The sequence below is a fragment of the Rhinichthys klamathensis genome, unplaced genomic scaffold (genome assembly GCF_029890125.1).
Source record: "Rhinichthys klamathensis goyatoka isolate OS25496 unplaced genomic scaffold, OSU_Roscu_1.1 h1tg000032l_1, whole genome shotgun sequence".
Lineage (NCBI taxonomy): Eukaryota > Metazoa > Chordata > Actinopteri > Cypriniformes > Leuciscidae > Rhinichthys > Rhinichthys klamathensis.
This window is the reverse complement of record NW_026606581.1, coordinates 2447183-2471683: the sequence shown is the minus strand read 5'-3', so window position 1 is coordinate 2471683 and position 24501 is coordinate 2447183. Positions and strand designations below refer to the sequence as shown.

The 24501-nt window shown below is 38.9% G+C and overlaps 2 protein-coding genes across 10 annotated transcripts in view; both read left to right on the top strand.

The window, feature by feature from the left end:
- sptb (spectrin, beta, erythrocytic) overlaps positions 1-9180 on the top strand; it is a 36798-nt gene extending 27618 nt beyond the window's left edge. For 2 of the 4 annotated variants that reach the window (XM_056245558.1, XM_056245556.1), the window contains 21 exons: positions 66-268; positions 977-1067; positions 1182-1328; positions 1653-1922; positions 2072-2296; positions 2389-2478; positions 2660-2944; positions 3127-3257; positions 3394-3598; positions 3727-3950; positions 4162-4312; positions 4481-4725; positions 4813-4951; positions 5044-5128; positions 5221-5417; positions 5591-5664; positions 5741-5804; positions 6045-6301; positions 6776-6949; positions 7084-7126; positions 7241-9180. In XM_056245558.1, coding sequence (XP_056101533.1) covers positions 66-268; positions 977-1067; positions 1182-1328; positions 1653-1922; positions 2072-2296; positions 2389-2478; positions 2660-2944; positions 3127-3257; positions 3394-3598; positions 3727-3950; positions 4162-4312; positions 4481-4725; positions 4813-4951; positions 5044-5128; positions 5221-5417; positions 5591-5664; positions 5741-5804; positions 6045-6301; positions 6776-6949; positions 7084-7126; positions 7241-7426 — 3486 coding nt within the window. In that variant the 3' untranslated portion in view covers positions 7427-9180. Of the gene's footprint in view, positions 1-65; positions 269-976; positions 1068-1181; positions 1329-1652; positions 1923-2071; positions 2297-2388; positions 2479-2659; positions 2945-3126; positions 3258-3393; positions 3599-3726; positions 3951-4161; positions 4313-4480; positions 4726-4812; positions 4952-5043; positions 5129-5220; positions 5418-5590; positions 5665-5740; positions 5814-6044; positions 6302-6775; positions 6950-7083; positions 7127-7240 lie in introns of all 4 variants that reach the window. The other 2 variants (XM_056245557.1, XM_056245555.1) reach the window with 1 other exon arrangement.
- A 1219-nt stretch (positions 9181-10399) lies between these two features.
- Positions 10400-24501, top strand: part of ccdc88c (coiled-coil domain containing 88C) — a 57962-nt gene continuing 43860 nt past the window's right edge. For all 6 annotated transcript variants that reach the window (XM_056245549.1, XM_056245548.1, XM_056245551.1 and 3 more), the window contains exons 1-3: positions 10400-10834; positions 12347-12447; positions 17059-17167. In XM_056245549.1, coding sequence (XP_056101524.1) covers positions 10754-10834; positions 12347-12447; positions 17059-17167 — 291 coding nt within the window. In that variant the 5' untranslated portion in view covers positions 10400-10753. The remainder of the gene's footprint in view (positions 10835-12346; positions 12448-17058; positions 17168-24501) is intronic.

Genomic DNA, 24501 nt, shown 5'->3' with positions numbered 1-24501 from the left:
CCATTTGTTTGTTCAATTGTTCCTCCCTTTTAATTTGCTCCCATTTTTTCTGTACTTTTTGAAAGGAATACACTCTAGCCCACTTAGACAAGCCTGACACCCTGGATGGAGCAGAAAAGGCCCTGAAAAAACATGAGGACTTTGTTACCACCATGGATGCTAATGAAGAGAAGATACTCAGCACACTGGAAAATGGTCAGAGGCTGGTGGACAGTGGAAACCTTTACTCAGGAAGGGTGAAAGACAAGATGGGCTCCATTGAGGATAGGTCTGTTTTTTATACATTATTTGGTATATTTTACATCCAAGGTCAGACATAGAACATTTTTCTGTGATCTAGCATTTGAGCTATCCACAAAAATGAACTTGCCATTTTATTCTAAATTCTTCATAGGACATCATAGGACAAGTGGTTTGAAAAATGGATCAATAGGTGGATTTTCAGTTCACTATGGATTAACGTGACAACAAAACAATTACACAAGGGCCTTAGAAATATATATAAATTGGCATGACAAGAATTATATTTAAATATTATATAAATTGGCATGATAAGAACATCGAATACTTGACTGTTGTAACCCCTCAATGTCAGTGTAATTCAGAAAACAATCATAGGTTTCTTTTTGAAGTACATTTGTGCTTTCTTTGTTTACTTGTGCTGACTCAGCAGTGAGTGCGATAAGCATTATTCTGTAAAGGAGTAGCCTGCATTTTCCCTATTTTCCCAGGCAGTCTGTAACTCCTTAAGATGGGCGCCTGCCCTGATGGGTATTGATTTCTTTGTGAAAGTACACCTAATACATGGGGTTATGTTGCTCTTTTAAAGTGTTCTCTCTAAAGTGGAAATGCAGGAGTAAAGAAAAGCCATGTCAATGTCTGCTAGTGTTCATTTAACCATATACACTTTTTACACCACTTTGCAATAGAGACATTCCAGTAAATAACCCAAGTATTTTTGTGTATATGACTTCAGGTACAACAAGAACCAAGACAAAGCCAAGGAAGTCTCAGGGAAACTCAAAGACAACAGGGAACTTCAGCACTTCCTTCAAAACACCCAGGATGTGAGCAATACTTTACTCAATTTTCATTGGAAAGATCTCACAGCTTTGCTTCTAATAAAATGTTCTTTGTGATATTTTTTTCTCATTCAATAAACATTTACTTCTCTGTTTTAGCTTACACTGTGGATAAATGAGAAAATGCTGACTGCACAGGATACATCATATGATGAGGCTCGAAACCTCCATAGCAAGTGGCAAAAACACCAAGCCTTCATGGCAGAGCTAGCATCGAACAAGGATTGGCTTCATAACATTGATAAGGTATAAAGGAATTGTTTGTGTACCATATCTTTAGTAGAGCACAGCAGTTTGGTGTGGAAAGTCAAAAATGTCTCCATAGCAGTAACGATTTTAACAATATCTTTCATAGACAGACCTACCTTATGCTCTGATAATTGTTATTAAATGATAATATAGGATTCTGATGATGCCTTTGGTTCACATTATTTTAAAATCGTGTTGAATAACATATACAAAGTGGACTGGCCCCTTCTGTGTACCATAATCCCAATAATTCCTTAGTATCAATGTGTTCAAATAAATGGAAACCATGATGTGTACATTGAACAATGCTCATATATTTAGGAGGGACAGGAACTGATGGAATCCAAACCTGAGTATAAGCCCATTGTTATGGATCGTCTTGCTAAGCTTCATGAACTATGGGATAAGCTGGAGAGCACCACACAAGAGAAGGCTCGGCTGCTGTTCGACGCAAACCGTTCTGAGTTGTTTGATCAGAGCCTGGCTGACGTAAAGAAATGGTTGGCTAAATTGCAGCAGCAGCTTCAGGGTGATGTGGACGAAGAGGTCAAGGATCTTACCAGTGCCAACATCCAACTGAAGAAGCATCAGGTGTGATATTAAATTAGTGTGTGCTACAATTCTACAGTAGATTACCTCACTTTAGGTACAATTATGGTATATTATGGTCTGTGCATTGTTCTTCCATATCTGATGTTAGCTTATAAGATACTGCATAAATCTGCTTTTTTCTCACCTAGATGACAGAGAATCAAGTTCGGGATCGTGCACGGGAGCTTGAAGAACTTCAGGAAGCTGTACAACAGCATGCTTCACTTAGAGAGGACCAACCTGAGTTTGAGGTTGAGCAGCAAACTCTTCAGAGGGACTTCCAGAAGCTCCTCACACCTCTCGCCCAACGCAGGGGCAAGCTGGAGGCTGCTAAGGCAGTGCACCAGTTCTTCAGAGATCTTGCAGATGAGATAGTATGTACATACATAGCATACCCAAACTACAGCTTTTCATTCGTTTTTTTCTAAAGAACTCTTACATAGAAGTTTTCATTTGTGCTCCTCAGCTCTGGGTGAACGAGAGGTTACCAATGGCAATGTCAGAGGATCATGGCAACAATCTTCAGACTGTCCAACTTCTGCTCAAGAAGAACCAAGTGAGTTTCAATTTTTTTTCCAGTTACCCCCACAAATCATTCCTGATCATCAATTACTTGACAACATGGTCTATTTCTTATTTCTATAACTTAATATTGGAAATCATTTATAGTATATGTATTATGCCCCCTTCATATACCCCACCACCCCTTTCATTTACACCATTCATATCCTGTACAGTCTCTACAAAAGGAGATTGGCGGTCACCAGCCACGCATTGATGAAGTGTTAGATCGTGGCCGGCGAATGGTGGCAGCAGCAGAGGGCAGTCCAGAGGAAGAACACATGTCTGAGGAGATGAAGAAGCTTCAGGAGGTGTGGGCAAAGCTGCAGGATGAGATGGACAAACGTAGAGCACGGCTCTATGGCTCTAATGAGGCCCAGCAGTATTACAATGATGCAGATGAGGCTGAGGCCTGGATAGGGGAACAAGAACTCTACATGATTGCTGATGAAAAGGCCAAGGTAATACTATGACAGACTGCAAGAGCCAATGAATAACAGTATTGTTGCTTTATGTCTTAAAAAAATCTTCAAAATCCCAAGTTATGTCAACTCTGTGTTGGTATCAAATTCTTTGTGCAGTGCTGCCATAAAAGCCATACTAAAATAAGCTGTCTTTGACAATTATTCTCTCTGGATTGAAGGATGAACAGTGTGCTTTGATCATGCTGAAGCGACACCTGCTTCTGAAGCAGGCAGTGGATGACTATACATACTCCATCCAGCAGTTGGCGGATCGTGCTCAGAAGATGCTGGCTGAAGAGCACCCAGATGGGTATTTTTGACTGATTGCATGTCAGAATATTGCATATTGAGATGAGGGGGCCAAGCTTAACTGAACCCTGAGGCAGTCCAATGCAAGTTAAAACACTCCATAACAAAGATTAATCTCTATTTGTCTGTATGTAAAGTGAGGCCATCATCCGGAGACAAGGACAAGTTGATAAGCAGTATGCTGGGCTGAAGGAGCAAGCAGAGGACCGAAAAAAGAAGCTGGACCATACATATCATCATTTCTTGCTGAGCCGTGAAGTGGAGGATCTTGAGCAGTGGATTGCAGAGCGTGATGTGGTGGCCTCTTCACAAGAGATGGGCCAAGACCTTGACCATGTGACGGTAAAGCAGAACTTACCCACAAACATAAGCACATTTACTACCTCTCACACAAAAGAATGTCTTGTCATGTACAATGCAAGAATTGGCATTATATTGTGTTGTTAAAGTCATACTTATCAATATTTTAGATCCTGCGAGATAAGTTCAGGGAGTTTGCACGGGAGACAGGGACAGTGGGTCAAGAACGTGTAGACACTGTAAACCAGATCATAGATGATATGATCGAAGCAGGCCACAGTGAGGCAGCAACCATGGCGGAGTGGAAGGATGGAGTCAATGAGAGTTGGGCAGATCTGCTGGAACTCATCGACACTCGTGCCCAGCTCCTCACAGCCTCCTATGACCTGCTTAAGTAAGTATAGAAGAAGTAAATGGATTAAATGTCACTAAAGAGTGCAGTGCTTTTATCAGATTATATTATTACAACTGACACAATGTATATCACTCAAAAACAAGCCTATGAAAAAAGATTATAATTATTCTACAATATCTTCACTTGTGTAAGATGTTGTATGGGGTACAGAAATTGACTGGAAAGCACAATGTACTGTGAATTTGGTCAGGTATTTTTATGATGGGAAGGAGTTGGTCGCTCACATTGAGGAAAAGAAGAATGAGCTTCCTGATGATCTGGGTGAAGACTTTAGCAAAGCAGAGTCCTTCCACCGAATGCATGCTGCATTTGAGAGGGATATAAGCTCCCTGGGCAAACAGGCAAGGAAAACACATTACATAAACAACTGGTGGTCATAAATAGTTACATGTATTAATCTCAAGAAATCTCTGTGCCTTGTACATATTTATAAGTCAGTGGCTTGTATAGAAAATGTCGAATGTTATATATTGAAAAGTTAAGGATGTTCCATATTTCTCTCCTTGCAGGTGAAACAGTTCCAGGAGACTGCAAATAGACTGCGTGCCCAGTATGCTGGAGATCAGGCCACTGCTATTCAAGCAACTGAAAAAGAGGTTGTGGAGGCCTGGAAGGGCCTATTGGATGCTTGCGAGGGTAGGAGGAAGCGACTGGAGGATACAGCAGACAAATTCCGCTTCTTCACCATGGTAAGAGACCTGCTGGCCTGGATAGAAAGCATCATTCAGCAGATAGAGACACAGGAAAAGCCAAGGTAAGAAAATGCATCATTGTGGTCATCACAGTAGAGGTGTCCATGTTCCCCTTTTTAATGAGGTTTGTTTCTTGTTGTCCACTGAAGAGATGTCTCCTCAGTGGAGCTCCTAATGAAGTATCACCAAGGAATCCGTGCCGAGATTGAGACCCGTGAAGCAAAGTTTAATCAGTGTGTAGAGCTAGGTCGGGCCCTCCTGGAACGCAAGCACAAGGACTCTGCAGAGGTAACCAGACACAGGAGGTAGCAGTGTTGCAGTCTGCCATAACAAAGTGTCTGGCAGGAGACATTCATTTTCATTTATATGTGTACTTACAGATTAAGGAGAAGCTGATGCATCTGGTTGAGAAGAGGAAAGAGATGATGCTCAAATGGGACGATAGATGGGATTGGCTTAGACTTTGTAAGTCCACAAATGTCAGCATACACACATGAAAAGACACACACGAACACGAATAGTGCTCACAGCTGCTTATAATTATATCTCCTTTCTAGTGTTGGAGGTATGTCAGTTTGCACGGGATGCATCTGTGGCAGAGGCTTGGCTGATTGCCCAGGAGCCATACGTGGCGAGCAGGGATCTAGGCCAAACAGTGGATGAGGTCGAAAAGCTGCTCAAGAGGCATGAAGCCTTTGAGAAATCCACTGCTACATGGGAAGAACGTTTCTCAGCACTGGAACGTCTTACAACAGTATGTGTTCTGTGTGTTTTTAACTTTGACATGTTTTAAACTCATCCTACACACTTTGTGCTCCAGACATTAATAATACCTCAAATCATGTGAATTGTTTGCAATGGCAGGCACCACTCACATTTACTTCAGAAAATGCAAAAAAGTTATTGACTACTTATAATCTGTTGTAGTTGGAGCTGTTGGAAATTCGGAAACAACAACTGGACATACAACAGTACAGACAAGAGGAAGAGAAAGACAGCAGGTAAACATACGATCTGGGGAACACGGTACTTCCCTTCTTCCGTATTCCATTTTAAAAGTTGACATTTGACCTCCAGGAGAGAAGACACAGGTTTTGCAGAGGAGTCCTCACAACTCTACCCCACAGAAGAACAGTCTCTGGTGACAGTGGTAAGTGTATGATTTGTATTAGAATCTTGCCATCTTTCTCTTCATTATACTTACAACATTCTTCGTGTCAAATATACTTTCACATTTCATATTGTCATCTCTTAATGTAAATATAGCCTATAATATTATTTTTACTCCTTTTTGTACTGCAAAATATTTTTTTAAGTATTAAATGTAATAATGTAATACTCCTTCATTTGTACCTGAACTTTGTACTCATGTGGTCTTCAGTCTGGTATAGGAGTAATAGAGCCTAGTTCTGGCGGAGTTGATGGCACAGCAGGGGACTCCACTGTGCCTTTGATCTCAGAGATGCAGGAAAGTGGCTCACTAGAGCTGGACCCTTCCACATCCATTCAGGTTTCCAAAGAGACAGAAAAAGCTGCCACACTTCCCACTGAATCTTCACAAGTTCAACCAGTCTTGATGGAGGGAACTCTAGCCCGCAAACATGAGATGGAAGGACATAATAAAAAGGCATCCAACAGGTTAGCTGTTGTTTTTGTTGGTCAGCAAAATTATGTAATTATTGGTGTTTGCTGAGGTATCACTTACTATTGGTGAAACTTTGAACAAATTCCTAGCCATAAGTATTAAACTTAAGCACGTAACTCAGCCAGCACATGAATAATACCTCAAATCATGCTGTCTGCTAGTTGAAGATATGATAATTGTTACTTCTATAAGTAAACAATCTTGTAATTTTCTCCTGGCAGACAATAAAACAGATAAAAATACTACATTATATATTGAAGGACCCAAGCAATATCTAGAGACCAGAATACCACAGCGACTGGGCTCTTTTGACCACTGAGAACTACTCACCCTAGCATTGTTGCATTTACATTTTCAGAAGAAATCTATTTGTATTGATTAAGTATAATGCTTCAAGATACATTTTCAATCACAGTAAGTAGCAATCATATTACCAATTAACTTTATTCAAAACTTTCTTTTCTCAGGTCCTGGAACAACCTTTACTGTGTTCTCAAGCCTGGACAGCTCTCTGCCTACAAGGATGCCAAGAGCTTTAGTCACAGTGTCACCTACCATGGCGAGGAACCCCTGAACCTCATCAATGCTTCATGCGAGATCTTGACCAACTATAAAAAAAGGAAGCATGTGTTCAAACTCCGGTAAGGGTCTTGGTTATCAATCTTTATAATAAGTTAAAAATAAAATGTAACTTCATTGTTGTGAGATTGTGAGGTATATTACATATAGGCCTTGCTTACCTGTTTTATCCTTGTTCCATTTCCTGGTGTCTTAGACATGAAGATGGAAGTGAATATCTGTTCCAGTGTAAAGATGAGGTGAGCAATTGAATGCTTCTTCCAATTAGTCCCTAATTTGTAGAGTGATCTTTGAAATAAGCAAGTGAACAACTTTAATGATGGTATATGTGTGGTTTGTCTCTCTGTCCACAGGAGGAGCTCCAGAACTGGACTCAGGCTATAGAGCAGGCAGCACAAGCTCTGACAGAAGAACCAGTTGCAGGGCCATCAGGAGTGAAGGCACAAAGCCTACCTCCACCTTCTTCCACTACTCTAGAGGTCCCCTCAACCAAGAAGGACAAGGAGAAGAGGTTTAGTCTGTTCGCTAAGAAGAAATAAACTCCTGGACAGAATGTGACACAGGTGAAATGGAACAGATTTATAACACCATTTTTTTTTAACATTATATTAATTTGTAACAATTTAGCTATGTGAAATGTAGATTACACTGCTGCCTGTATCTAAGCTAATGAGGCGTTGCTAATGTCCACATGTATTGCTCTTTATGTTCTATTGTGTTTTCCTATACTAGAGTCACATACCACATTCACTCTGTATACAAATAAAAGCACAGGAACCTGATCAAATTTAACCAAAAATATTTGTAGGAAAAAATGTTTTCTTTTTGTCTTGATTTTGATTTTTTTTTATGTATTGAGTTTCTTCTAGGCATGCTTCAGTATGTATTTTGACTATAAATAACATGCATAGTTTTGTTAATCTGCCTTATTTCTTTAAAATGGTTGCAAATGTAATACTGTGTTCTTTGCATTGGAACTTATATAGAATTTTCACAGAGACACGGGAGAAGCGTTTCCTTTTGTAAATGGCGCTCAGCTAGCAGGAGGTGTGGTAATGAAGGTGCATGGCATTAACATGCTCTGTATGCAATAAGCACAGTGTTTAGTGTTCTTTTAGACTGTCCTAAGTGTTGTAAAAGTTACTTTTCACTATTCCAACAAACATATGAATATGAATATTATAATAATATTATATTCAAATGTGAACATATTAATGCTATTATATATTAATGCATTAAGAAGTACAGTCATGGCACTAAAGAAAAGACAAAGATGAGAAGGGCAGTTATTTTTTTGTTTTTCAAAACATCAGCTATGTTAAATATGACTTTTGCAAAGCGTGAACTGATATATTTATTTGATATGGTGCTAAATGTTTAACATAAGAGTTTTACCCTCTCATAACTCAGGTTTCCCAGTATGGCTTTCACAGGCCTAATCACCTTATAAATTCCCTTACACTAGGGCAGCAAAACCATTATAAGCACTAAAACATATCTCTCACATCATCATAACAATAATAAAAAAATCGAAAAATGTGTACAGCTTAAATAATGCAGTATAAATCAAACTTGGTAGCCAATGAATGTTTAAAAACATGGAAAATATTTGTAATACAAAAATGAATGTAGAAGTAATGGTAGAGGGGAGATTTTACCTTTAACAAATAATAATAATTATTATAATAATCATAAAACATCATACATACACAAACTTAATACCTATATCCAGATCAAACTAATTAAACATTCATTCAAATTCGTCACACAAGTTTCTGAAAGGTTGTATCAAAACAGTAAGTTGTCTTTTTACACATAGTCTAATCTTCTGATTAGAATTAAAGTGCCCAGTTTCCAAAGTCTTAGTTTCTTTCAGTATTATATATTAACCTTGAAGTATATGTACTGTTTCTGCCAGGCACTGCAAGCTAAAACAAGTAATGTTTTAAAATAACATTATTTTTAACAGTAGATACATTTCATCGCACTGTTGGGTTTTGGATATGAATACGTTTACAGAGTCATGTGTTATGAGGGTCAGCGCGGTGCTTTATTACGGTGGTGTTTTTTGTTGTTGGCCACTACATCCCGGACCTCCAGATATTTCTTTATTTTTTATTTTTATTGCTTTAAACACACTGCAGTCTACTTTAGAATGAACTCCCTTTCCACTAATATACCTCCATTCTCGTTTCTCCTTTTATATCTGTATGTTCAATCACATATAATAAGTTGAAAACAAGGTATGACTCATTTTGGTAGTATGAAAATCAATAAACTCTGTTTGCAGTAACCTTTGACCTTGTTGTCTTTTTAAGCCTTGTAGTTTACAGAAGTAAAGCAGTTTTTCCCCATTAAAAACAAATATATATATATATATCAACATTTATGGTATATATATATATTAAAGCCTATCATGCTTGTATGTTTCTATTGACTTGTATTTCTATTGATTGTGTATAAAACCAGTACGATCAGGTGAGGTGGAATTATTTTAACCAAGGGAACAATCATTGTTATATTGCTCTTTTCCTGTAGAAGAACTGCTGAGTGTGAGTGTGAAGTGTGAGAAGTAAAATAAATATAATATAATATAAAATATTTATACTACACTATTACCACTTACTTAGCAATAAGATGAATAAATGAGTTTCTATGATTTTTTTTGTCTTAAGGAGTATCTTTGAATGTTTAAAAAGCATGAAAAGTATTATGTCAATGATGACGGAATTAATTCACAGTATGGGCCCACTTAACATTAACTCCAGACTCACCTCAAGGCCCAATGATGCTGACGACGCTGGAATATGTGGCAAATTACACATTAATCTTACTGCGTTGTATTCAAGCATTCAATCTGCTGAATGGCATTTTCACATTAGGCTTACCTTTTATGGATATGTAATAATATCTTATTAAATGCCAAAACTTCTCGGTGGTCTTGTGTTAACAAATTATTCATTTGTCAAATTTTGGTCAGGCACAATTGAAACTCAAGGTTCGGTTTTGTGCACAAATCATACGTAATTAACGTAAAATACTTATTTTGTATTCAAAATGTGCATACAATAATCCTGAAACCAAAGATAAAGTCAATTTGTCCTTCTTTTTTTTTATAAAGACCCGTGTTCTTGACTCCAAAAAACCTGAGGGGGCACATTAACCTACCGATTCGTGTCCTTTAATAGGTAACGTTTTTGTATCCAATGTCTAATGATAGGACAACCTGGGTAGTTTTATAGTTAAATGTTTACCTATAAAGCACGGAAACGTGGTAAACAAAGTTTTCGAAATGAACCAAAATATACGTGTTACCTGCTGAGGGTGCCAACGAGCTGTATAGTTGAGCTTTGGTTGTCACGACAACAGTTTGGCCTGTCGGTTACGTCATTTTGAATGAAACCCTATACCTACGAGTCCGCTTATTGGTCGATTTACCTCCCCCCGCCGCTGGAAACGCACAGCTGATTGGCTTACGAACATGTCACTCTCCTGTGCTCTTCGTGTGCGGGACTGCGGGTACAGGTTGAATACGCGGCGACAAAGTAACTCTAGCAATAGCTGAGAGTAAATGGCGAGAAGTTGAACTTTAATGGTGCAAGTCCGCGTAGACTGTAGTGCTTCACTTATGTGTTTGTAACCTTTCACTTTTGGGACTGCAGATCATTTAAAAGCTTTTTTTAAACCAAGGAATGTCTTTTTATTTCCAGAATGGAGTTGATTCGCGTCCCCTGCATTGTTCTGCGACGGACAGTAATGTGGAGTACATAAAACCTTAGAGGAATCCGACGCACTTTGTTTTTTATTTATTTCTTTACACGCACTTTAAGTTGCAAACAATTTTAACTCTTGCGTGGGTATTTTGTATGCTGTTTCCTCTCCCCAAAATGGATATTACAGTGTCTGAACTGATGTCTAACTTCATGGATTCGCCGCTTGTGGTTTGGGTAAGTCACAAAGACACGATGGCACCTGCTGTGTTTGTTTGCGTTTGCGTTGTGTAGTTTGTTGAGCAGCGGTCAGTGACAGTGCAAAAATGATCAATAATACTAATGTGGGCTGGATGTTTTATGTTTTTATCATCTCTACTGGAAAGAGGCTAACATGCTTTCCATTTAGCAAATGTCTATGAGCATACTAAAATTGTGCCTTAACTTTATTGAAACATTTAATTAGTGTTTCTTTTTATCTGCATTTATTTTAAAAATTGTGATAAAAGTTGTATTTAGTCATTTTGTTTTTACTTATATTTTACTTTATTTGCAAACTTATGAATTACGTTTTACTACTAATAGTTATTTTTAATATAGCCTGAAGTATATATTGCGTTAAAATATTTTTCTATATAATGTAATGTAACTAATATATATATATTTTTAAATAAGTCCCATTAAATGTTAAACATAAGTTAGATGTGTTTAACCTGTACACAACAGCATAACAATTTTTTTTTTATGTGCACAGTACATACATGAAGAGTTTAATGACAGTTGACAGGGTTTGGCGAAACCTGCGGGACTTCCTATGACCCCCTTACCTTGACCCCTGTGTCCTGTTTGGCTGTGCTTTCTCTGGCCAGTGTGTGTCTTCTTAAAAGGTAGTTCACCCAACAATGGAAATTTTGACATTAATTACTTACCTTCATGTCGTTTCAAACCCATAAGGCTTTCATTCATCTTCAGAACACAAATGAATATATTTTTAATGAAATCTGTGAGTTTTCTGTCCCTCCATTGACAGCCTACGCAACTACCACTTTCAAGCCCCAGAAAGGTAAAGACATCATAAAAGTAATCCATGTGACCCATCCACCTCAATTTTATGAAACGACACGAGGGCTTTGTTTGCGCAAAAAGTATAATTTACCTCTTTATTTACAAAATATTAATCTCCAAAGCACATTTACAAGAGCACTACGACGCATGCTTGTTGTTGACGCGAGAGCAGACGTTGTTGCAACGCTCGTCAGAGATTAATGATAATACTAATGATATCTTTCTGGGGCTTGAAAATGGTACTGAAGTTGCGTCGACTGTCAATGGAGGACAGACAGCTCTCAGATTTCATCAAAAAGGTCTTCATTTGTGTTCCAAAGATGAATCTCTTATGAGTTTGGAACGACATAAAGGTGGGTCATTCATTAATGACAGAATTTTCATTTTTGGGTGAACTAACCCTCATTAGACAATCATCAGTAATCCCATGCTGATAATTTATAACACTAAAAGAAAAACAAACACATATATAGTAAGGGAAGATGGTTGTATTTAGGCTTTGGAGTTAACTGTTTGAAAATATTGACAAGCAATATTTACTCTGTACACAGACAAAGTTTCTCTTTACAAATGTCTAAAATAACTCGGCAGTTCTGTTCTGAAACAGAAAGCATGGTTGATTTATTGTGCAGCTGTGCATGTATCCTGTCGTGATATTACTACTTACTTTTTTTTTTTTTTCAGGTCAAGACTTTTGGACCCCTTGGGTCCAGTTCAGAAGACAAGCTCTCTATGTTCATGGACTTAGTGGATGGTGTTTTCCTCCATAAGATAATGACACACATGTGAGTGACAGAGTCTGAACGGTGTATGTGTGCGGCTGTACGTACATGCTGCAGTCTAGCAGCTGTTGTGGAACTTTTTTCATTAGAAACCACATCCTATCCTTCCCTGCCTGCCATCCAACTGTGCAGACACTCAATCCGAATCTTCACGCTCCATCAGTTTGGTTCCCCTTGTATAATTAGTGTGTTAATAAAGGGGCTGATTTGGGGTTGTGCTTTGCCCAGAGTTTTGAGGTCATGTGTAACATCAGTTAGCAAGCATGCAGTTTAGGCGCGTTTGACTGAACGTTAGGTCACGGAAGTTTTGGTTAGCTCAAGCTGTAACCTCAGCTAAACAGGTGACTAGGCAGCACTCTTGTGTGTGTTGCTGATGAACAAGGAAATCCCTTCTTTGAGAGTATTTGCATCATGCAAATCAGCTCATTACACTTCTGATGGCTGAAGTTTGTGCATCTAGATTGAGCTTTATAAAACCACTGTTATTGAGTTCTCAAATCCGCTGCATCAGCTTTGTCCTTTAACCTACTTTTACTCAGGCAGACTTGGCGCCTTCTCTGTCTTAATCAGGGGCTTAAACACTAAACCTTCTCAGACAAAGGAAATATTTCCTCTATAAATGGGGGGGGGGGGGGGGGGGGGATCTTTCATGTCTAATGGGAAGACGACACATCTACTGTATGAGCCGTCCTTAGACACTCTTGTCACTGTCCCCAATAAATTATTGTAGCCTGGTGTCATGTTCTCTGCGTATCATGTTACTTGGAAGACTAACTGCATCAGTTTCATTCCTATAGTTGTTTTAAAGTCAACACAAAACAGCTTTTGCACCCATTTTGCTTCCCTTATGTGACATTTCCTGCGGAATTAAAAAAGTCACCATGAAATAAATTCTAATTTTTTTAATAGAATATTGCAGTGTTTATTATGAATGATTTATCCATGCACATTTTTTGTATTCACATAATCCTTAATGTAAACATTAACATTACCCCTTCCCCTTGTAATAACATCTTTTTTTCTATGATATGCACTGCACATTGGCGCAAGGACTGGGCAATAATCCCTTCCCTCCAGCAACCTGTTTTTAATGCAATAACTCATTTTATATAAGCTCTCCCTATCAAAAACAATAATTAGATAAGAAGAATGGAAATAATATAAAGAAGCATCTGATCAGCGTTAAAGGAGCTGTATGTAAGAAATTTATTTCAATTAATCATAAAATGGCCCTGAAATGTCACTAGACATTCAGAAATCATGTACATTTCAAATACTTATATCACTGACAACAGTAGTCTGGCCAGGATATTGTCATTTAAAAAGTGCAGTTGCAGCCCTCAACTGATGTTGATGTTGTCATGTTGTGTTTTGGTCTGATGCTCCACCCTCCACCTATCTACCAATCACAAAGTCAGTAGTGTTGCGGCATCCGGGTTGCCAGCTCTGCTCTAGTTACCGCAGCTGCAGCTCGTCACGTTCCTGCTGGATCCTGCAGCCGATCTGGCAACCTCGAGTCAGGGAGGAGGGGGAGGGGATACACCACTCTACAGTAATTTGACAGTGATTGCAGTACTAGTTTTGACCACAATCTTACATACAGCTCCTTTAAGTAAACCTGAAACCAGTCTAATTATACGAAGTCAATTACAGTTGTGCCCCAAAAATGAACTATGGCTACATTCAGACTGCAGGTAAATGTGGCCCAAATCCGCTCACATGTGACTCAGATCTGTTTTTGTCATGACAGTGTGAACAGCACAAACCACATAAAATCTAATCTTTTAAATTCCGATTTGTGCCACTTCCCTATGTGGTACTAAATCTGATACAGGTCCGATTTTTTGCAACGCGACCTCAGTCTGAACAGTCATGTCAGAATGCGTGCGACTTTTACGTCACTCTAGAGTCTAGAGCAACCCGACGTTATCAAGACAGTTGTGAAAGGTAGTCAGTGGAAGGACAGTGATGTGTCAGAAGAACTCTGTGTTATAGTGACAGCTCTACATACAAGAAAAACACGAGGGCTCGTATTCTAATTGTTTAAAAACTGCTCTCTTTTTCGCATCCTCCACTTTTTATATTGCCTGTGCTTAATTTCGCTGTCTTCAGTGGCAGATCACACTATAAATAAACGTGTAATCACTTCGGTATGACAGCGTGCTGGGTGATGTCTTTTTATTCTTCTTTTGCACATGCGGGTCAGTTATTGACCATGATCTGTTCGCACTGGAATCGGAATTGAACACTAAGGCTTGCAGTGTGAACAAAGCCTAATATATATATTAGTGTGTTTCCACTGAACCATTACAAATGAATGGAGATGTGGAATGCTGAGGGCAATGTACGCACTGCTTCTTTCTCGTCACCCACATCCATTTATAATGTGCCCACACTTGTAGGCCTGCAGCAAACCGATACCTTTGCTAGTGTTTTCATTCACCAGGTATGCGGTAAACACCATCGCTGTTAGCAAATGAGCTCATATGCTAATGCATCCCATCTGGCAGATGTCCTCTGTGTGCACCCTATCAGTCTTCCCTCGACTTTTACCAAACAATCATTGTTTTTCCAACCATGCTGTCAGTTGCTATATCTATGGTCGTAAAAACGGCACAAAAAGTGAAACTCAATGCAGTGCTCTTGGCTTGAGGCAATAGAAAACAGTTGAGCCAGACAGCAGAGGAAAAAACTGACCCTGATCTTTTAAGGTTCTTTCACTAGCAAGCGGGAATTTGTGGGCCAACTGGCAGAATTTGCATGCCATTCTCACAAAACAAATGTAAATGAGGATGGCACAAACAGAGTCTATGTAGAACCTCAGAACTGTCGAGGACCCTCCTCTGAGCATCACTCAACTCACTGACATCAGCCTCTGCATCCACTGATCCAGGCCAGTGATATGAAAGCCTAATACTTATCTCAGAATAATTTGGAAAATATTTGTTGATGTAAAAGATTTATTTTGTGACGCAAGAACTTTGCATTTCAGCCTAACTGATAAAGTTCACACATTATTTAAAACAAGTGAACAGTCAGTAATAAAATAAGAACAAATACACAAATTACAAGCAGAGATCAGTACTAAATAACAAAGTTACAAAGTCTATAGTATTCAGGTACAAAAATGAATAATTAAACCTAAATGTAAAATAACACTATTTGTTCACTGTAGAAATTAAATATAGTTTCATATTTGTTAAAGCTGTATTTTGTTGTTTTATTAATATTAATGACACAGACAGCAGTAGAAATATTAGGTGTGTGCTGTCACTTTAAGACCGACTGCACGGACCAAAAAAACTGACAAACATCTGTTTCTTTCTCAAATCCGTTTAACTTATGACATAAACGAGAGAATACTTGCAGAGACGGGTATTTTGACATAATTTTGTGTTTATGTGCTCGAGCGTTGTCTGAAACGCACCCTCTCTCTCTCTCTCTCTCTCTCTCTCTCTCTCTCTCTCTCTCTCTCTCTCTCTCTCTCTCTCTCTCTGCGTACGTGCGAGTCCTGATTTTTGCAGCCGCCTCAACGTTTAAAATTGTTTGAATTTGTAAATTGGCCAAATTATGAACTTTCACTCTATGATGGTAAAATTTAGCAGTTAATCCGCGAATCGCATGCGTGCCAAACCGTGGGGCCTGGTCTGTACGGATTAACTGCTATCCGTTCATCCGACTATTACACGCGAGTAAGTGTTTTGAAAACATCCATATAACCGTCATTTAAAAACAATGTATTATGAAACCATACAGTTGGCTGCTTCATCTTTCAACAAAAGTTTCTTTGCAAACTCTCCATTGCACTGTGTATCGTTTCCAAACAAAATGCTCCGAACAAACATATAATCCACCGACTAGATCCGGTACGCCATTAAAAATTAACCAGCCACTTGTTTCCGATACTGGGATCCTTCTGAAGTCTGAACAGAGATGCAAACCTGTTTTTCTAAATGATTCTGGTATAACACACTTTCATATTGGTTAGGCTTTTGTATCACTGGACTGGATCATAGGATACAAAGATATGGAAGCCAGTGAGTTTTTTTTTTTTTTTTTTGACAGATAAAAATAAGACAATGCATTTCTAAACTTTAGAAACATTCCCACAGTCAGGATATAAAAGGTCAGGAAATAGACCGAAAGAGAGATTCCAAGTGAATTCAAGCGGAATAATTAATGCATTTTTCTTTTTATTCTTTATCAATTTGCCAACTACAACATAACGCTTAGTAATATTAATATTTCTTCCCACACACATTTTTGTAAAAATAATCCGATTATAAAAACGAGCCTACTACACTTGTATTACTTTAAAAAGTAAAGGAAAAATGTATAAAAATACAACTCGGACTGTCAAAAAGATTTATTTGTAGCCACCTCTAGGCGGGTTGTTTAGACGACTAGTCGACTGGTCTTGAGGAAGTCGTGTATAATTAGGTCCACCAAACCGTTAAAAAAATAAGGATGGATCATGGATGTATAGGTAGATATAACTAATCGTTCTCAGTAGTTAATTAGGTTGGATGGCTAGTTGAACATTCTGCTCAGCCCTATTAATGTTGTGCTTATGTGAAGATTTTCAAATGTACTCTTGTTGCTTTTGGTCCACAGAGACCCAAGCCCCATGAATCAGCGAGTGAACAAACAAGTCAACAATGATGTCAACCTGAGAATACAGAACCTCAACACTGTCATCCGACATATCAAAAACTACTACCAGGTAAGATCTTTTATAATATATTTATAATGTATATGTTCTGTGTGTCCTTTTAAACTTGACTTGACTCTCTGAGTAACAACCGCACAAGAGTTCCTATGTGTGTAGACACAAATGGCAAATAAAGTTCTTGATTCTTGATCTATCCCTCCATCTCGTGTTGCAACTGGAAAGTACTTCCTGGTGTTCACCAGAAAGCAAGAGCTTAAGCTTTTTTAAAGATGGCGTTGTGTATGTGTGTGGTTGTATTAGTATTAGATGGCAGACAGCGGCTGGTCTCTGCAGACACAGGGTGGTGATTCTGGTGTCATGAGGATTAAACCTGTCTGCAGATGTGACTGTGATTTGTGGGTAGCTGGGCGCCTTATTTTTGATCCCATAGAAGAGTTTCTGTTACATCAACCCTGAAACCTCAGATCTTAGTTATTATGTGAAGGCAACCAGTAAAGATGTGCAGAAATATATATTTGAAAAAATCAGCTAGTTGGTGGGTTGTCTGAATGACTAGTCACTTATGAACGGCATGCATAATTTGATGGTTAAGAGTCATGTCTGCCAGCCACCAATCAGACATGTTTCTTATTGATATTTGAAATAAAAAACCTTTAAAAATTCCTCTCTTTGGGAGTTGAATTATTAAATTCCTTTTTGTAAAGTATTTAGTTTTTAAAGATACAATTTTAGCTTTGAGTTATGGCAAAAGTAATATAATAAAAATGTTATGTTATATTTAGCAAATCTCTTAATGCATATCCACGTTTCATACTGTACATTATAATATTGTCTAAATTCAGTTGTAGAATTAAAGCATTTTATTTTAGAGTGTTTTATGTTGAATTTATTTAGACAAAGACTAAAGAATTTTAATATTGGCCATTTGTTTTTGTTTGGACCATTACATGAAAATAATTATTGGTATTGGCCAGACTTTAATATCATATTTTAAAATCCTATTATATACCATGCTTCTATGTTTTGTGAATACGCTTTTAGAACGTTTTTTATATGGATGTTGTTCATTGGGGTAATATCAGAGTGAGAGTTCTTTTCAAGACCTCATGGAGTTGAAGGTGGTCTATAAGAAACTAAAAGTTTTTATGAGAGACTGTAGTCATAAATAATGATAGTAATTATTGTGAAGAAAACAGGGATACATGAAAGGACAGCCTTTCTCAACACTATATTAGACAAAATGTATCATTGACTCAGTTTCTGGTCTCACAGAAAACAGTTCTCACTCACAATTACTGCTGGAAGGGGTATTTTATGTTGTTGATTTTGGGAGTTGAAATCTTTTGATTTGGTTTGGTCTGTTCTGGGCAGCGTCCCACCATCTGAGTAAGCGTTTGCCACATCTGACCCCCTTTTCCCTTGGCACAGCATCTCAGACGCATTCCTGCTCAGATCTCACTGCTTTCCATCCCAACTTAGTAAAAGAAGACTGATTGTTTGTCTGATTGTTGGTTTGCCCCCCCCCAAACCCCGCACTTGTTTAGAATAAAAAAGATATAGATAAATAATAATAACAATATAGATATAGAGAGATTTCACATTGGGTTGGGTTGCCTAAATCGAAAACCAAGTAATTGACAAAATGGTCTGTGGCTTTTCTTTTCTCTCTTATCACTTTATAGTGTTGAATTTGGTTAGGAGGACATTGTTATACGTGGTCAATGAAAAACCTATATTTATACTCCACTTTTCGAAATATTGGTGGGGGGCATCTATGATGGTCCTGCACGTTTGCCCCATCGTATACTTTCGCCCTCCAACAGTTCCCTTCTTTGTTCTGTTTAAAAGAACACTCTGCAGTAAGCAGCTGTGATATTAAAATAACCTCTTATTATGTATTATGCAAGATTTCTGGCAGAGCTTCAGAATGTAGTAATCACACTCCTCCAGTGATGGAAGGCCCCCTTAACCACATATTTGGCTTGGGTGGAGCTCATCTTAGTGGTTTTTTTATAAGTCACCCAATGGGCTGAGTAATAAGTAACTGAGAGGTTTGTGTTCATACAGAAGTGCTCTCACCTTGGCGTACGTACCGTTTTAAACATGCACTGTAAAAGAGGTGCTACCTGTCAGATATTTTGGGTCAACCATGGTAAAACCATGGTAAAATTCTTTACACTGAGGGGTAAATACACACTCTGGGTTGTGTGTGTTGTTCGAAACTGGTCAACTGTCTCAATTTCCTCATGTGGCTTGTCTGAAACACTGCTCATTCTCAACCCAAGACAAACTGTCCTATATGATCCCGGAAATGGACTTCAGAAAGCAACATTTGAGCATCTAATTTGGATCAACGCTCTGCTGAACAGAACCAGATGTGTTGTTTTATCCTGTGTTAATCGCTCCCCTGGAGACCCAACTATGGGGATTTGATGAGGGGGAAGGGTCACTGTAATGTGAGAACTGAAAGCCTCAAGACCCTCTGAAATTCTGTCCTTAAGACAAGTGGCTAATGGCCAAAGGATATGCTTTGTAGAATATTAGCTCTCTCATTGCAAATTAGGCTTCTTATTTTATTTTCTTCTAGTGATTCAGGAGTTGGGTCATTCACTCTTTTTTTTCCCCCCCGTATCTTTTCTCTTATGTCTAACTAAGCTGTGATACACTATGGTGGTCCCTCACAAACACCCAGGGACCTAATTAGTACATAACACACTTCACACTTCTGAGCTGTTGCTGCATCTTGATAAGAAGTGAGGTGGACACTGGATCGGGTGACTCAATTTTATGGCTAGCTGCAGTTTACAATCTATTAATCTGTAATTTATTAATTTATCACCTGGATATATTATATGGTTACTATAGAATTTTATATATGTTCAAATGACAATAAATGTATAATTTAACTGTGCAGTGCAATGAATTTAGCAACAGTTGAGTTTTTTTTGCTAGCAGGACTGTCCATAAGTAATATGCAATGCATCTTTTTATCAACAAATTTGCATTCAAATGCATCAGTGCATTGCTTACGCATCTGTTATGCAAATGTGTTGCCTTTGATACATCAGTGGATTGAAGTGCCATTTTTGGCTGACGATCGAAAACGACATTTAGTAACACTTGCATACAAAGTGTATACTTTTTCTGGCACCAAATGGAGTTGGAAAAATAATGGAATGTTTTCCATTGTTTACCCAAACGCGATATCTCGCTCCAAACATATGTAATTGGTTTAGCCACAGGTTTTGTGCTTACTCTGTGCCTTTTTCATAAATTGTTTTAAATGTGACCTGTGACTGCATTGTTAAAATAATTTTGAAGAGTCATCAGAGAGATAGATACCATAGCCAACCACTCTATTGAATATCAATAGTCAATGCCAAATATCTATACTGTTACATGATAACAATCAATATTAGTGACAATATACCATTCACAAATGGAACTAATCTATTTGTTGTCTTCCTCATTCTATTAATTTGGATTGATTTGCAGAAATAACTGGAGCGTTCTATTTGAGAATCCCACAAGACGGAAATCTGAGAAGAACTGTCGTTATTTCTATTTGCAAAGTGCTTTCTCTCTCAGCCATAAACTACATTGTATCTGAGTGTCAACAGGAGTCTCAGCCACTGTGTACAGAAATGACCCAGAAGGCCAGTGAGATAAGCAGATGGCTGTAGACTGGTCTTTTATGCTCATGCGAGTAAGTCGAACAATGTCATTCAGTTCTAAAAAGATCTATAAACTGGAACATGGTTGTTGACATGAAGGGTAAAATAGCACACATTGTTTGAGCATGTTCATGCAGCAGCAACACAGGAAGTGAGTGTGATAAAGGAAGATGATTTTAGTGATTAATTAGTGGTGTTTGCTAAGGCAAGTCTCGCTATATCTTTTGCTCATTCTATTTCAAAACCACAAAGCCTAAGTATTAAACATTGGTGCATTTTTTTCTTACACCTTGTTTGCGCTACAGAAATAAGTGATGGCTAGAATACTGAGGCTTAATAAGGAGAGGCATGCTTACTTTTTAGCCGTAAAACGTAAATTTTTTTTTGGCCTGGCAAAAAAATAAAAAGGGCAACCAAATCCCTTGAACTTCAATTGATTGAGAACTGAGCCATGTCGGCACTGTGAACCAAATGTATTAGAAGGTGGAGATTGGAAAATTGTTTTATCTAAAAATGTTTTATTAAAATGTTTTGTTCAGATTAAAAAAATATTCTAGACTATTTATGTAGCCACATGAAGTACAAAGTAGTTAATCTGTTACATTACCGTTTGGTTCTTGAACACAGGTTCACTTCCACGAACCAGGAACTGGCTCTGGTACCAATACCATTCTGGCAACTACTACCCACAACATCTGGGCATTGTAATGCCAAGTTTTGCAGAAGTTGGTGTCACTCACATATACTTGAGAAACTGTATTTTGAACCAGGTTTGTCATGTATGTGGGAATGATTAAAGATGGTGTTAATTGGTTCTCTTTGGACAAACATATGGATTTGTGATCACTATTTCTGCCGTATGTACTACTGCAGCCTGGGTAGATCAAAAACAACATCCTCTTAAGTTTAGATCCCACAGATCATTGATAGGCACTGCATGGTTTCTAAGGACTTGTGACCTGAACTCTATATTTGCTCATAAAGCAAATGTCTGTCTCACGGCAGGTTATGAAAGATTACACGCCTTCAATATCTAATGCCAAAATGATGCATTCTCCCAGCTTAGCCTAGATTTAGGTTTAAGCCTAAACCCTCACATTGGGTGATTAAATCTACACCGACCAGATTTGCCCCAGTTTCATCAAGGAATTGGAAATGTATAGTAATCCATTCGGACTGTGGGTTGGGGTCTCACCACAGCCCATTTCACTGTCCCAGTGTCATCTCTCGATGTCTGCCCACGCTTTCTGCTCTCCCCTCATTAGCTCTAAAATGACTCTGTGCTGGCTCACTAGAAAGCATCCCACCGCAGGGATCAGTGCTACAGACTGTGGGAACAATGGACCTCTGGGGGAGGGGAGGGGTTGTATGTTGGTTCCTCCCTGCCTATTGTCTGAAGAGCAAGTCGTTGTGAACATGAGGTCCTGTAAGCTGACTCCTTTCAGAGCTTGAACATGAGATATGTGGCCTTGCCGGGCCCCTGATCTGCTCAGGGCCCGTGCATAATGAACTACAGTGGACCGCAACACACTTATCATTATGTTAGGACATCCAGTCGAAGTTGTTTTGTTTTAGATTGCACTCAAAAGGGTTCATTCGAAAATGTGTCGCACAGCTCTGGCTGAAAGTTTGTCTCCGACAATGACGTGCCAACTGTTTTTGTTTATAGGTTGGGTTCGAGGGTTGCCCTTCTACCACCCGCCCAGCTAGCCCGACTGTCTGAGCATTCCCTTTTAGTCTGTGATTGGCTGCGTTCCTTAGTTCCACATCCACTATTGTAAAAGTAAAAACCCCTCTTCACTGTCGCCACAGAATTCGGTTTGAGTTCAATAGCTGTCTTAAAGGATGTGGTTAAGACTCATTCGTAGAATTTGTGAATAACCCCCACGCAAGCCCTGTAAACGAGGACAGTCATGTGTTGAATTGCCGTTCCTTGGCGGGTTTTTACAGGTTCTGCTTCACTGTAGCTCTAAATGAAGGGAGGTGTCTCTTTGGGCTAGCTTGCTAGCTCTTTGTTCTACTGTTTGCTCGCGTACAGAGGCGATGACATGGCTGTTCCCAGAGGTGTACAGTTTCCCTTTTGCCATGTACCTGAACAGCCTTCGAGGAGCTCTAGTCTAGGGGCTCTACTTGAACACTCATCTTGGTCTGCCATTTCATTTCTGCATGATCTGCTGCTTCTTTTAAAAGTCTTTAATGCTGATTTTAGCTAGAATCATCCAGCGCTGCCGTCTCCAGACTCAGGGTAAACTCCGCCTCTGATCGTAACCACTCCTCTAGCCCGAGCTGGCCCACTTTGGAGCGAGGTATTCAGCGGGCCAGAAAACCCTGGCCATTGGCCCCGAGGAAGCCCTGACGAGGCCCGATCAAGCCCCGGAAGTGACAGTGGAAACGCGACTGGCCCTGGCACGCACTAACACGCCCGCTTTTGGCCCCAAAGTGGAAACGCGGCTATGGACTGCTTTAAAGTTAGCCCTTTTCCCCCTATTCTTTTACCCTCCCCATCTCTTGCATTTTTTCTGCCTCTCTCTTTCTCATCTCTGCCAGCAGTTGACGATAGATACAAATATTTTCTCAAAATATTACACAAAAGTGACAGTTACTTGTCCTTGGATTTCAAAGCGGAGAGACCATAACGTTTGCTACTGCAGACTTTGACACAGCATGTATTCACGTGTTTGGTGAGATCATAAGTTCACTCACTGTGCAAAAGAATGGAGACCTAACGAGGTAACCCTGTTATCATAGGCAAATAGTAATGATTATGCTGCCTTCAAGTCTTCCTGAGAGGTTTCTACTTATGACTTGTTGTAATTATGATGCAATAAGAGAAATGATTTCTCACTTTGTCACTTGCTAGTGCAACAAAATTAAGACCAAAGGATGCAGGACACTGTGCCCTGACCAGGTGCGATGCAACAAACAATTTGTATGTCTACACTGAATGCAGAAATAGGGTGTGACAATCACAATTCACTGCCTGTGTTAAGACTCTGAGTGTACTGTTTGTACACTCGTTTATACTCACACCGCTTTGCACAGCATAAAACGTGTACCTTGGATTTCATTACCTCCATGATGCTTCGTTACACGGCATGCTTTTTATGGTTTTCCTTGTGCAACTCGAGTGTTGTGTGGCATTCGACAGCAGGACAAACTCCTGACTAAGATGGAAGAGATTAGGACATGATGGGAAATGTAGTTATGTGACAAACTTGCTGCCTCGTGAATAGGCTAAATGAGTAGTATTTTCTTGCAATTCTGGCTATTCATTCAACAGTACAAAGTTAATTATTCTAACAAGACAACCCAAAGTTTTGTACCCTATGTTTTTTTTTTTAACTGTTGCCATTACACATTACAGTATGTATCTTCATCCTATTGTTGTTTAATAACATAGTGCTCGTTTTATATTATGCTTTTGCATAAATCAGGTCATGGCTGAGCCTGTATTTGTTTTAAGGGACATTTGTTTTTCTTTACAGTCTATTGTCAGTTAATGTCGCCCCTTGTTTTTGCTCCAGATAACTCCAGACTGAAGGTTTCTCTTTTTATTACGGGGTAGCTGCCATATGGAGTAACTCTAGCCTTCCTCCTGTCTTTGATGGACATCTGTTGCTTCTGAATGTGACACATGAAGCAAACATGTCCTCTGTGGGCCACTGGTCAAAGATCAAGCTGTCTTTAAAAGGTAATGATTGAAGACGAGAA